Below are 19,273 nucleotides of genomic sequence, written 5' to 3' on the forward strand. Positions count from 1 at the left end.
TCATGTGATGTTGGGCAAATCACTCACCTGGGTTTCAGTTTCCTCCTTTGTAGCGTGGTGGGGTTGACATGAATTTCACATTTAAGAAATGTTCCAGAGTTTTCAGTGGGGCTAGGCCAGAAGAAAGGCACCTAAAGCCTCTAACAAAGAGAGATCTCCTTCCCAGGTCTCTCAGGAACATGGAGCTCTTCAGCCAACAATATTCTCCAAGTTGACCCCAAGACTGGTGTGGCCGTGGCCAGAGACTCTGGAGCTGTGACTCTTTATTATGAAATTGCTGGTCTTCTCAAAACATATAAGGAGGTAAGGCTCTGAGATAGGGGCTCCCAGATCTGCCTTTCCACCTTGTAGTATTTTTACCTCAAATTATTGCAGGTGGATGTAGAGAAGGGAAAAGATGGACTGAAGAAAGATTGAAAGTCAAATTCTGTTGAAGGTTCTTCCATTTTAAAATGAGCTTGCCATCTAAAGATTTTGGTAGTGGAGCTGGAAATCAAAAATTGATAGATTATTGCTGCCAAGTCACAAACCAACCTAGAATCACTGCTGTTGGAAATCTGCTGAGAAGCCATCAAGGGCTAGGAGGGGCTGGGGGTAGGATATTCAAGATATTCTCCCGATGCAAAAACTTCTCTTGTAAGTCACCTTCTGAATCTTCCAAGAGGTGAACAAAGTCATTTTCTCTTTCCTTACTATTTATCTGCAAACCAGAATGAATCAATGGAAAGTGCCTGGTCTGTATCCAGATGCATCTCATTTTTATAGTGAGCGTGTGCTGTATTAAATAAGAAAGTTTAACCTAATAGTTTGCATATTTAGCTTGGCTTCCGTGAGACAGCAACTTAATTCCCTTTCTGCAGCATAAGAAATTCAGGTGCTGAACAACTTCTGATTAATAGAGCTGTGATTGTGTGAAAGAATTGCCAGTGTTTGCATGGAAGATCTAAAATAATTCAGATGCTTTTTTGGGAAAACAGCCCCACAAATTGACCTCTACTCAGTTCAGGTCCTTATTAATAGCAACCAAAGGGATGACACTGTTGTTTTGAAATATTTGTGATCTGTCTTTAGAAGTAACAGGGCCCACTCTGTTTTGGGGATGCAGCCTTTTGCATACTTCATGAACGCTCTGTCTTATTTCAAATTATGGTAATAATGGTAATAAAATAAGATGATCTTTTCTTCCCTTTGTTGAAAACCAATTTACCAAACTGAATAAACATCACTTTTATGAGAAACTAGGAGACCCATGATTCCTGGTGAAAATCAATTTCCACCTTACAGAAAGTTGTCCTGCTTTAATTTCTGCTTGTTTGACGTGGCCTTCAGAGGGCAAGGTGGATTTTGCAGTAGTCAATTGTGTGGCTTGGTGTTGAGGTCTTTGCTTTTTTGGTTTATTCTCCAGGTCTGGATTAGTACCCCTCAAAGGATTGTGGCCACCTATGTCAGCGGCATCCCAACCAACTTTCAAGGTATCACTGCTTCCAAAGTAATAGTTGTAACTGGAGAAAGAACCACCAATCTGAGAGGTAATGCTCATGCTAATGAATAACATTTCTATGTGGTGCCATCATGTTTATATAGCATTTTTCTTGCAATAACCCTGAGAGTTGTATAATGCAAGTCATGCTATCCCCATTTCGGGGGGAGAAAATTGAGGCTTAGAGAGAAGCATCTTGGATATGGTCACACAGTTAGTAAAGTGATGGATTCCATAAAGTTCTATTAAAGTGGTGGATAGTTGTGATTTTCTAGGAATTCATGTTTTAGTATTATCATTAATAATTAGAATACTCATAACTCATACTTGATTGCAGCTCAGATGTGTTAAGATTGAATGGCATCATTGTATAGTATATAGGACCCTGTATTTGGAATGGTCTAGAAAACCTGGGTTAAAATTTTGATTTAGATATTTAAAAGTTGTTTGACTCTGTGAAGATTACTTGATCTCTTGATGTCTCAGTCTTATTAGCTGTTGGATTTGATGGACTTCTTATCTAAGGTTTCTTCCAGCCCTGAATTTGTGATTTGATGAACCTTGTAATGGGAGGGTTTTTATCAGTTGTTTTCAAATGAGAAAACTGAGACTCCAGACCCCAAGAGGCAGAACTCAGATATCTCCTGACCCTATTGACAAAGAGAATGAGAGAGAGAACTTGGAGAATTCATCTAACTTTCTGCTAGCTTTGGTTCTCCTTTTTGGATTAATTGGATATTATGTTTCATGTGGAAACTTGGCAGGATATTTGTATACCAAGTGGATAGGATGAAATTTGTCACTTTTGAACAAAAGATGCATTTCAATCTCACAGCTGCTAAAGGAAAGCTCTTTCTTGCAATAGATGGTTCTGGAAATAAACCAACAAGCTTCTAGCAACTTTTGATTTTTATAATTAACTTTTTTTTAAAGTGACTCTACCACCACTAAACCTGTTCTCTCTTGCCGATCACCAACCTTGACAACAACTGGAAAAAATACTGTTGTCAAAGTCACTTAACTGGTAAAATTAAATATCATCATTCTTGTTCTGATTAATGAACCAGACTTTATTGTATCACTGTGGCCTTTTTTTTCTTCAACATAGTATAAGTGCATGACATTTGGTTGTTGTTGAAATGATATTTAGTGTATTATTGGAGAACTATTGTCCTATTGGTGTCCAGAAATAAATTCTCCCTCTTTCTGGATGACAGAAAAAAAAGAATGCATTACTGGAGCTCATTGAACAGCCTCATGCATGAGGTACAAGATCTAGAATGATGCTGAAATTATCAGTGATTCAGTCTGACCTACACACCTGACAGCAATTTAATCCCTTCCTTTCATAAACTCTGCTATCATTATAGAACTTTCAGTAATACTGTTGCTCACCCTTGTTATAATAAGACTTGCTTAAATTTGGAATCACAACTTCTGATTAATAGAGCTGTGATAGTGTATACCCTTTGATCCAGAAATACTACTACTGGGTCTATGCCCTGAAGAGATTATAAAAAGGGTAAAAACATCACTTGTACAAAAATATTCATAGCAGCCCTGTTTGTAGTGGCAAAGAATTGGAAATTGAGGGAATGTCTATTAATTGGGGAATGGCTTAATAAACTGTAGTATATGTATGTGATGGAACACTATTGTTCTATTAGAAACCAGGAGGGATGGGAATTCAGGGAATCCTGGAGGGATTTGCATGAACTGATGCTGAGTGAGATGACCAGAACTAGAAGAACATTGTACACCCTAACAGCAACATGGGGGTGATGATCAACCTTGATGGACTCGCTCATTCCATCAGTGCAACAATCCGGGACAATTTTAGAATATCTGCAATGGAGAATACCATCTGTATCCAGAGAAAGAATTGTGGAGTTTGAACAGAGACCAAAGACTATTACCTTTAATTTTTTAAAAAGTTACCTTATTATATAATTTTTCTATCTCTTATACTTTATTTTTTTTCCTTAAGGATATGATTTCTCTCTCATCACATTCAACTTTGATCAGTCTATACCATGGAAACAATGTAAAGACTAACAGATTGCCTGCTGTGGGGGTGGGGAGAGGGAAGCAAGAATGGGGGAAAAATTGTAAAATTCAAAATAAATAAATAAATGAATTCTAAAAAATAAGACTTGCTTAGAAAACATTTGGAGACAAGAGAATGTAGTAGCTATAGAGCCAATTGGCCTTGGAGCCAGAAAAAAAAAACATCTTTGTCACATACTAGCTGTGTGCCCCTGGCCCTGTCACTTAACCACATGGGGCTTAGGCAACTTTCTAAGACTCTTAGGCAGTGATTCTCAAAGTGTGTGGTCCTGAGATCCTTTCAGGAAGTCTGAGAGATCAAAATTATTTTCAAAATATTACTAAAATATTCTAATACAATAAATGACTGATTATAGCTTACATGAACAAAATCTCTTTGGAGTTCTCTGTAATTTTTAAGAGTTTAAAGGTTTAAAGAGTTTATAGTAAGAGCATTTCTGTAAAATTAATCAATTGTAAAAGATATAATAACTCTGATCAATACACTGACCTTCCACAATTCCAAAGGATACATGATAAAAAAAAAATACTCTCTACCTTCAGAGGAAAGACTGAGGAACTCAAAGTGCAGATTGAAGCATATTTTTCTTTTTTTTCTAGAACATGGCTAATGTGGAAATTTATTTTCATGACTTCTTTTTGTAGTAGATATTGTTTCTTGCCTTTCAAAGGGTGAAGGAGGGTGAGAAGGGGAAGAAAGAGTCTGGAACTGAAAATAAAAGGGGTCTGAGACCAAAAAGTTAGGATTGCTACTTTAAAATGTAAAAAAAGTGCTGATCTACATTAGGAGACCTGAGGTCCTATCCTGTCCTTATCTAGAAAACAGTATGAGCTTGGAATGGGGAGAAGTGGATGTAGATAAAGAAAGAGTTAGCCCACAAGTCTGAGAATGCATGGAGGGAGACTGCCAGCATCAGAGCTATTCTTGTCTCCTTCTCATACTCCAACTTGTTGTCTCTAGGAGAATGCTCACCAGTCCAGGTGGAAACCATTGTTGAACTTCACCCTGAAACCCTCATCAGCTGTCAGCTCCAGTTCAACCAGGAAGTATTCGATTTTCCAGCATATGACATTTTCACTACAGAACCTGGATTTGATGCATCTCTAGGTAAACTTGCCAAACTCTGAACATTGACATTGTCACTGGCAGTAGTTATAATTTGAGGAAATATCAAGACATGGGACTTCTTGTTCACAGAAACCATCTACCCAAATAGGTCTATATTTCTGATAATTCAACCTGAGGAAATTCATGTTGGCACTTGGGTTCATGGCTCAGTGCTGCTGCCATAGGGAATTTATTTTTCTTAAAATGTCTGATACTCTGTCATCTTTAGCATTGCTATTGTGGTGATTCTGAGGAATTAGTCTGAGAACTCTTGCTGTGATTCTCCAAAATACCTTGGTTTAGAGGGGTACCTAGTGGCAGCAGACATTGCATAAATGCTACCAGCTTGCTTAGAGAAGATCTGGGATCTGCCTAGTGACATCTGAATCCTAGATGACCAGTAAGGAAAAAGTTGACTCTTGCTGAGTCACAAGCAAACTCTGAGAACTCAGCAAGGTCAGGGTCTAGCTCCTAGAAAGTCTAGGTATGGAAATGTACCTGGCAGCTGGCTGCTTCTCCCTTCCATCACTGTGCCTCAGCTGGCAGAAGATACAGATCTTTAACAACACTGGCAACTGGACAGAAGTCATTTTGACATAAACTTTTATTTCTCAGTGGTTTTCCTGATTGCCAAGGACTTTATCATATTTACCCAGCAGCTAACATCAAGTCTGGCAGACAGTAAGCTACCCATCAAATATCATGGCACTAAATGAATTAATTCAGAAATTATTAAGTGGCTACTTTGTGCTGAGCCTTAAGGGTGATACAGATGTCTACGACATACTCTGGATCCTCAAGGAGAATTAAAATCCGGGAAAGGTACTAAGACAATTATACAGATAATTAGTGAATCCAAATACAAGTGCAAAAAGTGTTCTCGAGATGCAGAGATCATTTCCAATTTGAATGGATTAGAGAGAGGATATCCTAGGTAAAGTGGCATCTGATCTAGGCTTTATAAAACAGGTAGACTTTCATTAAGTAGAGACTGGGAAACAGTCTAGATGGTCAAAAACATGAAGATAGCATGTACTCATAGAACAGGGTGTAGATTCCTTTTGGCCAGAGTGTATGTGTAACATTTTATCCCAGCAGAGGATAATGATGAAATGTCCTATCTACCTCCTGTCTGAGAGGTAAGGGACTCAAGGTTTTGAGTCCTGATAGGATGCAGTGGAAATAAAGGAGTGGATATAAATGGAGGTAGGAATGCTGGGAATTGGTGATTAATTGGGCATGATGACAAGATAGCAGCCAGTCAGTAAACAAGCATTTATTAAGCACCAGCTCCTGTCTATGCCAGAGAACTGTGCTGATCAAAAATGTCATCATAGGAGAGGGAGAAGGATTGGATCTGTGTTTTCTCAGTCTAGAGAATTACCATGTGAGAAAACTTCCATCTACCAAAGCCATTTGACATTCTCTTAGAGAGTTGCCTAGAATCACTTAACCAGTCAGAAATGCTGCAATAGATGACAAGACTTATCACCACTGAAGGTGCCAGGGATTCAAACCTGGTGTGTCTAACCATTTAGCGTGTGCTGCATATAAGGTCTGAAACTCTCATTGCTCCAGGCCAGTACACCTGTTCCATCATGATGCACAGGCTGACTGACAAGCAGCTCAAACACCTCAGCATGAGGAAGACAGCTCTTATGGTGACAGCTTCACTCCAAGACAGCCATTTCTCTGGAGAACAGATCAGTGCTGAAGTACCCTTCAACCCTGGACTTTATGCTGACCAAACAGAAATCATCTTAAGTAACCACTATATGAGCTCAGAGGTCAAAATATTTGGAGCCATGGAGATTCTTGAGAATCTTGAGGTGAGTGGGTTTTGGTTTTCTGCTGTTCTTTTGTTTTCTTTTGTTTTTAAGAGTGAATTTCTAATTTTAGGCAAGTGTAGGGAATTTTAGAATATTTAATTAATGTCAATCAAAATCCCACACTTGATTTTTACATATGTCTGTTGTGAAATTTTTGATGTATAATTTATAATAAAAGACATCTCCCCATATCTTCCCATAAAAAGTTGATCAAAAATACATAATAGAGTATTTGCAACTGACATGACAGTACATGGAACTGTTTTTCTACTTTACCATTTCTCAGCTGAACAGAATTATATATGCTTTACTGATCTGGATCAATATTCCCCATTACATATGGCCTGAATTTTGTTTGCACCAGCATTGTCTTCACTTATATAGTCATGGTGGATAATTGTTTTTTGGGAATTGCTTTCTTTTCTCTGCATCAAGTCATACAAATCTTCTATTTCTTTAAATTCTTCACATCCAGTCTAACTTTTAGCACAAAATAATGTGACATTACAATTACATATCATAACTTGTTCAGTTATTTTTGGAATATGCAAATCTGTACAGATTGTTCTGAGACCAAATTTTTCAAAATATGCTAAGAAGAACCTTTGTAATAGTCAATTTATTGAATTTCTTGAGTAGCTACTCAATAAACCACCAAAAGACTCTGCATAGACACAAAGGAAGGAAAAGAGGCATGTTGTAGTATTCTTGAATGTCATTATTATTATGATTGGTACATGCATATGCATGTCATATGTAACATGTACATATGCATGCATACTTATATGAATTATGTAGTGCTTTATTGTTTGGAAAGGACTTTCCTCATAGCAGCTCCCAAGAGGTTGTTATAGCATCAGCACTATTTATCCTTATTTCACAGTGGGAGGTTCATCAAGATAAAGTGACTTACCCATAGCCACACGGGGAAGAGAAGGGAACGAGCATTTGCTCACATCTAATAACAAGATAAAGTATTTCCTTAAATGGTTCTTAGTAGTTAGTCTTTTAAATCTTTTTATTTTCTCAATTTTTTTTTTTTTTTTTTTTGGTTCTGTGTTCGAGGTTTGGAGGTAGGGCTAAAGGGGAAGAACCAGGTCTTTGCTGGATAAAGCGGTATCCCACTCCACACACACACACACACACACACACACACACTGCATACTGCATACTGCATACCACACCACACACATACACCCTACACTGCATACCGCATACCCCACCCTCCTCACACATACACCCCAATCTGGAAGGGAAGACAGTAGACCTGCCTATTCCACGGATCACCCTACATAAGTATGCAGATCATTTCTCTTCTCATCCAGATTGCTTAAGATAAGGGATGCCTTGATCAAAGAAGATTTTTCTATCCAGGGACCACTAATTAATGCAGAAGACTTTAGACACATTATCTCATTTAATCCCTGTGAGGTATGTGATGCTTAATATTTCAAGCATCCCTGATTTTAGTGATCTGGATCCTTTCCCCCACCACATGTATTATAGAGGTTGATCTCCTTGAACAATTTATCCCCCTGCTGTAGTTTGCAATCATCCCAAGTATGAGTCTCTCTCACGAAAAGGAACACAGTAGGGCAACTTGGTGGTGCAGTGGATAAAGCACCGGCCCTGGAGTCAGGAGTACCTAGGTTCAAATCTGTTATCAGACACTTAATAATTACCTAGCTGTGTGGCCTTGGGCAAGCTACTTAACCCCATTTGCCTTGCAAAAACCTTAAAAAAAAAAAAAGGAACACAGTTGAGGCAGCTAAGTGGCACAGTGGATAGAACACTGGTCCTGAAGTCAAGAGAACCTGAGTTCAAATGTGACCTCAGATACTTGACAATTACCCTAACTATGTGACCTTGGGCAAGTCACTTAATCCCATTGTCTTGCCGGGGATAAAAAAGAAAGAAAAGAAAAGGAACACAGTTTGCAATGCTGGACATACAGTAGATAGTTAAGAAACATTGAATGACTAAATGAATTTTCTTGAAGGAATTATTCTGGGGGAGTTCATATAAATTTTGTCTTGTTTAAAATAGTTCTTTATTATATTAGACCATAATAAGATTGCCTAGGAGAAAAATATCTGAATACAAACAATAAAAATTGACAACACTACACTCCTCCCCAAAACACACACACACACACACACACACACACACACACACACACACACACACACACAAGTTTATCCCTATCACTAAGTCTGACATATTCTTTACATTGAGAAACGTCTTCCAATCAAAGTGATTCTTAAGCATGGGATCCAAAAAAAAAAACCCTGGAAGAAGTCAGGAGACCTGTGTTCTAATGGCAACTCTATCCATCTATCCATCCACTTGACATGTGATATGACAGGCACTCTGGGCAAAGTTGGAAAATCCTTCCCCTGTCTACTTTTCCTCAGGGTTTGTTTTAAGGATAAAATGGGATCATATGTGTAAAAATACTGTAACAATAACTTGTTAATTAACTGTGGGGGAGGAAGGGTTATGGTATATCAGGTGATAGAGGGGAAGAATTTTGAATGTGGAAGTCAAAAAAGCTGGGTGGAAGGCCCACATCTGTTTCCTTATTCACTGGATTACAATAGGTAAGACCCTTTAGGTCTCTGGACTTTTTTTTTCCTCATTACCCTCCATCTTGGTGAAGTCTTTCCCTGGCCACCACTCCCTAAAAGAATGTATAGTTCATCTCCTTAGAAGTCAGCCTCCCAGAGGACAGACAGATTTTCTTTTATCTGATAGAAAACAAACATTTAATACATTTCATTCATGCATCTTAGCAATTTTGGGAGGAAACAGATTTTATAAATGGCGAAAGCATTAATCAATACCTGCTATAACTATTGATATTGTTGTTGATTTGAGGAGTCAGTTTAGCCTGGTCTTTTGATGTTATAGGTAAGGTTCTCCTCAGGAAGAACTTCCTGCATAAATAAAGATTAGCTCCTTCTCTACAGTTTCAGTTTTAGCATAGTGAAGTTAAACTCAAATAGAAACTCTCGAAAAATCCCTACTGGCCCATGTTGTCCCAGAAAACCACATATTAACATTATCTATCTTCTGTTGTATTTTTCTTTATTTTACTGGATATTTCCCAGTTGCCTATCAGTCTAGCTTGAATTGTACTTTGGAGTTTTTCTGAATGCATTCAGCTTGCTGTCTTCTGTTTAACACTTCTCTCTTGTTTAATTTCTTTTTCTGAGATAGGGTTGTTTAGGTATTTAATCTCTTCATTTAACCTGGGCAACATATTTTTGTAAATATTCATCCATTTCACTTAGATTGTCAAATTTGTTGGCATAGAGTTGGGCAAAATAATTTCAAATTATTACTTTAATTTCCTCCTCATTGGTGGTAAGTTCACCTTTTTCATTTATGATACTAGCAATTTGGTTTTCTTTTTTTTAATCAAATTGACCAGAAATTTATCAATTTTATTGATTTTTTCATAAAACCAACTTTTGGTTTTATTTATTAATTCAATAGTTTTTTGCTTTTGATTTTATTAATTTCTCCTTTAATTTTTAGAATTTCTAATTTGGTATTTAATTGGGGATTTTTAATTTGTTCTTTCTCTAATTTTTTTAGTTGCATATTTAGTTCATTGATTTCCTCTTTCTCTAATTTATTCATGTAAGCATTTAAAGATATAATATATCCCCTGAGAGCCACTTTGAGTGAATTCCATAGGTTTTGGTATGTTGTTTCATTATTGTCATTATCTAGGATAAAATGATTAATTCTTTCAATAATTTGTTTATTGGTCCACTCATTCTTTAAAATGAGGTTATTCAGTTTCCAATTAGTTCTGGGTCTATATCTCCTTGGCCCAATATTGCATATGACTTATTGCATTGTGATCTGAGAAAGATGTATTCACTGTTTCTGCCTTTCTGCAGTTGATCATTAGGTTTTTATGCCCTGGTATATGGTCAATTTCTGCATAAATTTCATGTACTGCAGAGAAAAAGGTATATTGCTTTCTATCCCCATTCAATTTCCTCCATAAGTCTACCATATCTAGTTTTTCCTAGCAATGTGTTTACCTCCTTAATTTCTTTCTTGTTTATTTTATGATTTGATTTATCTAGATCTGAGAGCGGGAGGTTGAGGTTTCCCACTAGTAGAGTTTTGCTGTCTTTGTCTTCCTGTAGATCTTTCAGCTTCTCCTCTAAGAATTTGGATGCTATTCCATTGGGTGCATATATATTCAGTATTGAAATAACTATTGTCCATGGTACCTTTTAGGAGGATAAAGTTTCCTTCCTTATCTCTTTTAAAGCTATCTTATTTTGCAGTTGCTTTGTCTGAGAATAAGGATTGCTACCCCTGCTTTTTTTTCACTTCAGCTGAAGCAAAATATATTTTTGCTCCAACCTTTTACCTTTACTCTATATGTATTTCTCTGTTTCAAATGAATTTCTTGTAAGCAGCAGATTGTAGGAGTCTGGTTTTTTAATCCACTCTGCTATTCACTTAAGTTTTAAGGGAGAGTTCATCCCATTCACATTCAAAGTTATGATTACTAATTCTTTATTGCCCTCCATGCTATCTTCCCTCTGTCTCTATTTTCCCCTTCCCCCCCTTTATCTGTATTCCCCCAGTATTTTGTTTCTGAATTCTACCTCCTTCAGTGTAACATTTCTCTCTTAAGATAATTAAGCTGGGGTTCTGAGAGCTAATGGAAGTTGACCAGGCTTACCTGGCCCAATATGTTTCAGTTGCAGTTTGAATCTGTATCATTCTTACTCTGAGCCCAGCTAACTATTTCTTGTGCCATACTTGTCATTTCTATATGTTAGTATTGTTATTAATTAAAATGGTGATGATAAGAAGTATCCTGAACTTTTTATTGGATGGAAAAAATACAAGCATCTGATTATCTTCACCAAACAAGTGTAACTTAACAAAACCTCAACCTGGAATATCAGGTCGCCATTTTATGCCTTTCAAGATATATGTTTTTCCCCAAGAAAAGCTTTTCTTTTCCTAGATAAAATCTGGATCACCAGCCGTAGTTGCTTTTGTGAAGGAGAAATCATATGGATTGCCCAGCTTTGTCACCTACACCATCAGCATCTCTGATCCAATGGTCCTCAGCCAACGATCCTCATCTACCACACTGACTATTTCCAGCCCCATGACGGACCAATCCATCACTCTCCCAGTCACCATGGTCTATATGACTGATAGGCGAGGCCCTGGCCAGCGTAAGTGCATTCCATAACTTTGTGACCCTTGGAGACTAGATAGTTGCTTAATTTATATTGCATAAAGGTGGTGATTGAGGGGAAGGGAGGTGAAGCTTAAAGATTTTCAGGAATAATTTTGATTTAGAAGTCAGTTAGATTAGTCTGAGATAGGAGGATGCCAGGTACAATGTCCCTTCCTTCCCCCAGTGCAAAAAAAAAAAGGAATTGCTTTCTTCCTCACTAAAGATTTCTTTCCTTTTTCAGCCAGTTGTGGTTGCCCAAAGGTGCCAATTTTTCCCTACTATGGCTTAATTTTTCATGAATCTAACCCAGGACTTCAGGTTTTCAAAATAGCTTTGCATTTCTAGACTGTGGTGACAGCCTCAGTGGCAGTTCCATCTATCCTCAGCTATATCACTGACAGGCACATTCAGAGCGCACATGGCTTCCCATTTGTAATCTGAACAAATCAAGGGATTCAAATGAGGCACGTTTACCCAAAGGAGATAGTTGTGAGCCCAGGGCAGGGAAAGAAGGCTTGTTTGAGTAGATTAAGGTGCTGGAACACTATTTATAACTTGTACAACTACAAAGATTTCTTTTCCAATTGATTCCACAGAAGGAGCCAGCCTATTCCAACACTTTCTTGACTCCTATCAGGTCATGTTCTTCACGCTTTTTGCACTGCTGGCAGGGACAGCTATTATGATCATAGGTAAAATATATTTATATGTTTCTCAACTTGTATGTCATTTATGTTACCCAATCTATATAAACTGTTGCATGTCTTTCAGTTTACCATGCAGTTTTCTCACCCAAAGAGCACAATACTCACCCTGCCTTTACCCCAAGAACCAGCCCTTCACATAGTCCTAACAGTAAGTAGTTCCTGGGTAAGTTTGATAAATGGGAAGAAAAAAAGTATGGTAGTGTGGACATTGCCACGGGAAGAATGACCACAAAGGAGACAAGATCTATTCTCCAACAGCTCTGGCACCTTCCTCATTGCTGTGCAACTAAATTCTACCTTTAGCAACACACACACACACACACATTTAGTTATGTGCACATATATCACTTGCTGTTCCAAGAGAAAAACAGCACCTATTTTCTCAAATCGCTAAATAATGCCCTTGGATTTGAGCTGGAAGAAATTTCAAGGGTCATCTGGTCAAAAAGGTCACCTAGCCAACATTCAATATTCATCCAGCATCTAGTTAAGCACCTCCTGCATGCAGAGCATTATGCTGGGTACAGGGGAGATATACAGTTTAGATAAGCTATGATGCCTGCCCTCAGACAGTTTATAATCTACTGGGTCTACGTGGCACCAACACAGAAGACTGCTATATCATATTTAACATCAAAATACAATAGTCACATAACAAAGGTCTTAGGGGAAGGACCTTCACAACTGGAAGCCTTTCTAGAAAAGGTGATATTTGTATTGGGCTTTAACGTATGAGCAAGAATTTAATAAGTGAAGAGAGAAGGGGCCCTCCTGACCCAGAAGAAAAGTAAAGACAGAACGATGAAGTCAGGAAAGCATAGAGTATGTTGGGGATCAGAGAGCAATCAGTCTGGCCAAAGAAAATGTCCTTGACTGTTAAAGATCCCCAAATACAAAAAAGTACCAGAAACAGCTTAACACAGCTTATCTACACTGCTAATGAGGGATTTGAAAATGTACAAATTTAGTTTTCTTTATTAAAAATTTGTCATCTTAAACCTCACCATGATTAAGAAATTGGCTTAACAGCTTACCTTGGTCAATGCTTTTTTTTTTATTTTGGGGTTGGGTTTGTTTGGTTTGGGGGTTGGTTTGAGGGTTTTCTACATGAAAGGGAATAGTGGAACCTAGAGGTATAATTGTAATGCTAAATGTTTCCAGACATCCTGACTTTGATTGAAAGCAACTAAAAGAAGGGAAGCTGAGAATTAAGACTAGTCATTTAAATAAAGACGACAGAATATTTGGAAGTGGAGGTTTTTCTTTAAGTATCAATTACAGACTTCACTTAGTAGAGTCACTGAGGTACTCACTGATTCTTTGAAAACATAACCAGAAGTATTTTGTTTTAAAATAATAATAATAATCACCTATATTTGTTACCCTAAAATACTTTATATACATTATCTCATTTGAACTTCAACAAAAGAAATAAATACCATTATTGCTACTTTACATATAAGGCAACAAAGGCTATGAAAAACTTAAGTGACTCGTCCAAAGTCACACAGCTATTAAGTGTTTGAGGAGGGATTTAAACTAGAGACTTCCTAAGTCCACAATACTCTCTCCATAATACTAGATTTCCACTCCATCTTAGTGGACTGATTCCCTCAAACAGTGTGCAAGGGCTCTTAATATCCTCTAGTGAAATGCTACTAACTATTACTTTTGGTGCTATCCAAACCTCTCCCGACATCTGTCTCCTTATTTCTTTTGCCATCCCTCTGAATATATCCTTCCACTCTGATTTATATTTTCTGTACCATGTCTGTATGTAATTGTTTGCATGTATTCTGCCCCATTGGACTGATAGTTCCTTGAGAGCAGGGATTGGGGGTTGTGTGTGTGTATGTGTGTGTGTTTGTTTTGCCTTTCTTTGTATTCCTTATAAAGATTTGTTGACTGACTGACTTCAGTGAACCCAAGTCATTTGGAAGATGAAAGGGGAGAACTAGTTGAACCTTTCTGATCAATGCAAACTTGATAAGAATCCTTGAAAAATAAATGTGAAAGACAAAAAAATGAAAAATATTAATGGATCTGGTGAACTCTGAGAGCTTTCATGGGATAGGACAATTCAGAAATGGTGCAAAAGGAAGCTTCTGAGCACACCCTGAAGGCTATCATGATCGGTGGTTATATTTAAGCCAGCCTTTCTGGAAGACTTGCTTGGAGACGTGTATCTCATGCACTCAAGGTGCTCCATGGCACTGCCCGAGTCTCATGAGGAACATTAAATGTTTGCAGAAGAGCCTTTCTGAGAATCATTCTTAAACAAATTGACAAAATGCTTGACAATGCCAGTAAACATTGAAGCCCCAACATAGCCACATGTAGGTTCTTTTCCCCTGGGAAGGCCTACTTACCAGCTTGAAACAAAATTAAATCTTGTTCAACTCTCTGGCATCTTTCCAGCATGGTATAATACAAAGGCAATTAGAAACCAAGAAACCTGGAGTCTCATCCCAACTCTGCCACTAGTTCTGTGTGACCTTGAGCAAGTTACTTCCCTTCTGTGGGCCTCAGTTTCTCCCTCTCTAAAATGAGGGAATAGCTCAGAGCTTTTGACCTTTGTGTCATGGTTCCCTGATGAATATGGGTCCCTTCTTAGAACAATGTTTTTAAGTGTAAAATAAAACACATAGGATTTACTAAAAAAAATAAATAAATTGAAAATGTTATCAAATATTTTCAAGAAGCAAGTTCATACACACCAGGTTAAGAATCCCTGGGCTAGATGATCTCAAGAAAAGCCCCTGCAGTACTAATAATCAGATGATTCTAAATGACAATGTTTCTAAAGTTCAGGGAGAAAGGTTCTCTTTCATTGTGTCTGTGGACTGGAGAACATTATTCTTAGTAGGTAGTTAATGAATTCAGACTTCATTGACCAGCCATGAATTGGGCCCATTAGCTCCAGAACACTGCAATACTAAACCACAGCCAAAATCTAGACAGGGAGGTCAAGAGAAGAGAGCCATGGAATTGCAAACTGGAAGATCTGGAAGGAATCTTAGAGACCATCTATTCCAACCTCTCTTAGATTTATTCAACCTATTTATTAACCATTTATTAAGCAACCACTATTTATTAAGTAAGCTACTAAGACAAGTTCTCCTAGCACTATGCTCAGGACTTTACATATAGGAATCTGATGACTAGAACAGGAAAGTGACTGCCCCAATTCCCACAGCAAGTTAGAGATAGAACTGGGAAAGGTACCTAGATCTCCTGACTCCTGGTCTGGTTTGCCTGAATAGGCAAATCTTATACTATTTGAAATTAGCAACACTGGGGGAAACCATCTCAGAATCTTCTTTGAGTATGAGACTACATGATACGAAGTTATGTCCTATTAGACTTAATAAAATAAATGAAGTCTAAGATAATGATATCACATTTTTTTTATTTACATGAGCTAAATTTCCGTGAACATATACTATCTGGCCATTTCATCATGTCATAAATTCATGAGGTCATGGAGGAATGTGAGGGAAATCATCTGATTATAAAAATAATGATCCAGGAAAAGCTCTATTAGTGAAAACAATTTTCAACAACTGATTTCCTTCAACCTCTGTGTTCCTGTGTATGGTCAGCTGCTGCAGCAAGTCACTCCTCCTCTTTTTATCCTAGGTTTTGTTGCTCTCCCTCCGATACCTTTCAGCACTCTGCCCCACAATCGAAAAACCAGTCCACCCTCCAGGCTCTGGAGCCCTGATTACGCTTCCCATTAAAGTCGGATGAAAGAAGCTGGCCCCAGAGAAGACAACCATTCGAAGAAAACACAGAAAGAATTTAGTGCCTTTAATATTAATCAGATAAATGTATCACACTGGAGACATCCCGATGAGATTGGAGTAAATCTCAGGTTGGATCTAATATGTCAGGATTTGATAGTTCTGTGTTTTAACCCTTGCTTTTTAGCTTCCTTTTTTAAAAAATGCATAGTTCTTTTCCATATTCCCATAGGTTCTTAAAGTCTTAGAAACTCTCTGTATCAGTCTTTGGTTTTAGGCACAGGTTGCTCAGGGTTCCTGGATGATGCTCCTTTTTTTTCCCCTCGTGTCACTAAAATTGTGCTATTTCACATGCTTGGGGCAGTAAGAGGCTTCATTTAAAGTCTGGTAGAGAAAGCAAAAATATCTAATGTGGTAGGGCATGCATCTTGCAGAAGGAACTTTTTTGCATTTCATTTTCTCCCTGTGAAAACTACTTCCCCCTTAGCAAGGTTGCTAAGTAAGAGAAGTAGTGAAATGGAAAAAAAAATGTGAATATCCTATGTTCTGAAGGCCTCAGTTTTCTTTTTGAGTCTCAGGAATGCACTGCCCTCTTGGGTGCTCTCAATATTTTAGCCTTACAATGTGACTCAGAATGATTATCATTTGGAAATGGGCATTTCTTTTCCTTTGCAAATGTGAATAGAGTCTGTCTTCTGTGTTTAAAAAGGGAAAAAAAATAAGTATTAATGTGACCACTGTTATCTTCAGCCCTGTGTCGCAGGCATCTCATGCTAGAAATAACTTAGTTGGTGTCTTCTTAGTACAAGGATGGTGCTTTCATTATTCAGGAAACACTTAGATCAGAAGGATGGCCTGTGTTTAGGGCTTTTTTCCTTTAACTTAAGTTGCTGTTTTGTCCAGTTGAAGCACAAAGTTGTAGTTGTATTTTTTTTATTTCACTCAGCCATCCAAGTACCTCAGCAGACCTTGAGCCTCTGCCTTTCTCCACTGTAAAAAGATGACCATCCTTTTTCTGGGAGCCTCTGGCTAATTACTGGGATTTGCTGGTCTCCCTTCAATGTGCACTGAACTCTTCTAGATCAGGGGACAGGAGGAGGAGGAGTAGGGGAGCGGGGCAATTTGTTTCAGGCCAGAGAAGCCCCTTGGGGAGAAGACAATGGCTGGAAAGCCTGAGGGAATGGGGGGAGATTGAGAAAGGGTTAGGGACCTTGGTGGGGTATGGGGAAGACAACCCCAGCAATAAATTCAGAACCCCATTCAGAAGCTAGAAATGTTAATTTGATCCTGGAAGAAATTTCCTTCTTAGTTATTGACATAAAGCACTCAGAAATATAACTACTCATCCTTGAGACTGTGAGTTTTTAAAATATGACTATGTTTGTCTTTGTCCATAGAGTGATGACCACCGACTGAGTGGGCAGAGGCCCTTCTAAAAGTAGATTTTTTTTTCTCAGAATGTGACCACACCATGGTCAGAAAATCCACTTATCCTTTTCCAGTAGAGAAGGTACCAAATATGGAGATGTTCTTTTAGGTCCCCTTTAGAACTATGGATTTATATAATGATGGTCTCTGTGACACTCTCTGTTGTCTTTCTTAAATATATATATATATATATATATATATATATATATATATATATAGTAATTAATTAACCATTGAGAAGGCAGTATGATGTCACCCTCTTCCTTCAAAGTTGGGTTAAATAATTTATTTTCCATTGCATAAGGAAGGAAGAATTGTGCCTTGTGTACTAAATGATCTTGAAACTGACAATTTGGATGTAAATATGAGCATTTCTACTTGCTTTATTGAATAAAGCTGGATTAAAGATTCTTTAATCAGGTGTGATCCTTACTGACTCTTTATTATGGACTGCACTTAACAGAGAGCCAAAGTGCAAAGATCATATCGGTCCATCAGAAGGCATTTATTAAATGTCTGCCATGTCTCAGGTCCTGTGCTAAACACTGAGGAGATAAATTCATATTCTACTATCATAGAAGGTTGGGGCTGAAAGCAATTCTACAGACTGGGAAATTCAACTCTTAATCTTTCAGGTCACACCACCAGGACCGGAGAAATTGTGATTTGTCTAAATTGCAAAAGGTAGCCAAGAATGGCACTCAGATCCAGGCTCAGGTTGTCGGTCTTCCTAGCTAACATTCATTCTGTGAGACCATGTTGTCATCTCTAACTTGCTTTGCCTATTACTTTGGGAGCATTTCTGAAGCTATTAAAGAAGAGCTAAGCATTACATTCATTACCAACCAAATTTCCACTCTTGTTATTCAATCATTTTTCTATCATGTCCAACTCTTTGTGACCCTATTTTCTTGCAGAGATACTGGAGTGGTTGGCCATTTCCTTCAGCTACTCATTTTATGGCTGAGGAGACTAAGGCAAATAGGGTTAAATTACTTGTCTGGGAGTCAAATATCTGGTAAGTGTCTGAGGCCAGATTTGAACTCAGGGAGATGAGATTTCCTGATTCTAGTCTGTGCACCCAATCCAATGCATCACCTGTCTTGCCCTATCCTCACCAAAGGCATGATGAGTGGAAGTCAGTAAATGAGTCTCCTTTCCAAAACAGCTACCAAGTAATCATCAGCTTTCCTAAAGACCTCACTTGAAGAAGAGCCAGAGATATCTTGGAGTTAGCCTGAAGAGCCAATTATTAATTTTTCAGTGTGAGCATTTAAACTTTAAAAATTGACAAAAGTCTACATTTTATTGTTTTGCCAGTTGTTCAGACTTCAGAAAACAATTGGGGGAAAAAGTGTTATATATACAAAATAACTCACTTAGCTAGTACTTTATGTTTCTAAAGATTGTGTAGGCTTGCAAGTCATAGCACTAATCATCAAGGATTAAGAGCCTACAATGTGCTAGGGACTGAAGATCCAAGTTTAAAGAGGGAATTGATACTATCAGATGAGACTATTAGCTCAGTGAATGGTAGATACCAACCAAATTTCCATTTTATTCTCATTATTCAGTCATTTTTCATCATGTCTAACTCTTTGTGACCCTATATGGGATTTTCTTGGCTTATTCATATGCTTTTGCTTCCCTAATAGAAATGATTATACATTCTAATGGGAAGGAA

General features: G+C 37.8%; 1 protein-coding gene across 1 annotated transcript in view; it reads left to right on the forward strand.

The window, feature by feature from the left end:
* Positions 1 to 18,005, forward strand: part of LOC141496155 (nuclear pore membrane glycoprotein 210-like) — a 37,866-nt gene extending 19,861 nt beyond the window's left edge. The window contains exons 9-16 of the mRNA XM_074198376.1: positions 167 to 303; positions 1,406 to 1,529; positions 4,509 to 4,655; positions 6,234 to 6,484; positions 11,490 to 11,706; positions 12,308 to 12,403; positions 12,483 to 12,566; positions 16,058 to 18,005. Coding sequence (XP_074054477.1) covers positions 167 to 303; positions 1,406 to 1,529; positions 4,509 to 4,655; positions 6,234 to 6,484; positions 11,490 to 11,706; positions 12,308 to 12,403; positions 12,483 to 12,566; positions 16,058 to 16,158 — 1,157 coding nt within the window. The 3' untranslated portion in view covers positions 16,159 to 18,005. The remainder of the gene's footprint in view (positions 1 to 166; positions 304 to 1,405; positions 1,530 to 4,508; positions 4,656 to 6,233; positions 6,485 to 11,489; positions 11,707 to 12,307; positions 12,404 to 12,482; positions 12,567 to 16,057) is intronic.
* The last annotated feature ends 1,268 nt before the right edge of the window (positions 18,006 to 19,273 follow it).

The sequence above is a fragment of the Macrotis lagotis genome, chromosome 8, assembly GCF_037893015.1.
Source record: "Macrotis lagotis isolate mMagLag1 chromosome 8, bilby.v1.9.chrom.fasta, whole genome shotgun sequence".
In the NCBI taxonomy this organism is placed as follows: domain Eukaryota; kingdom Metazoa; phylum Chordata; class Mammalia; order Peramelemorphia; family Peramelidae; genus Macrotis; species Macrotis lagotis.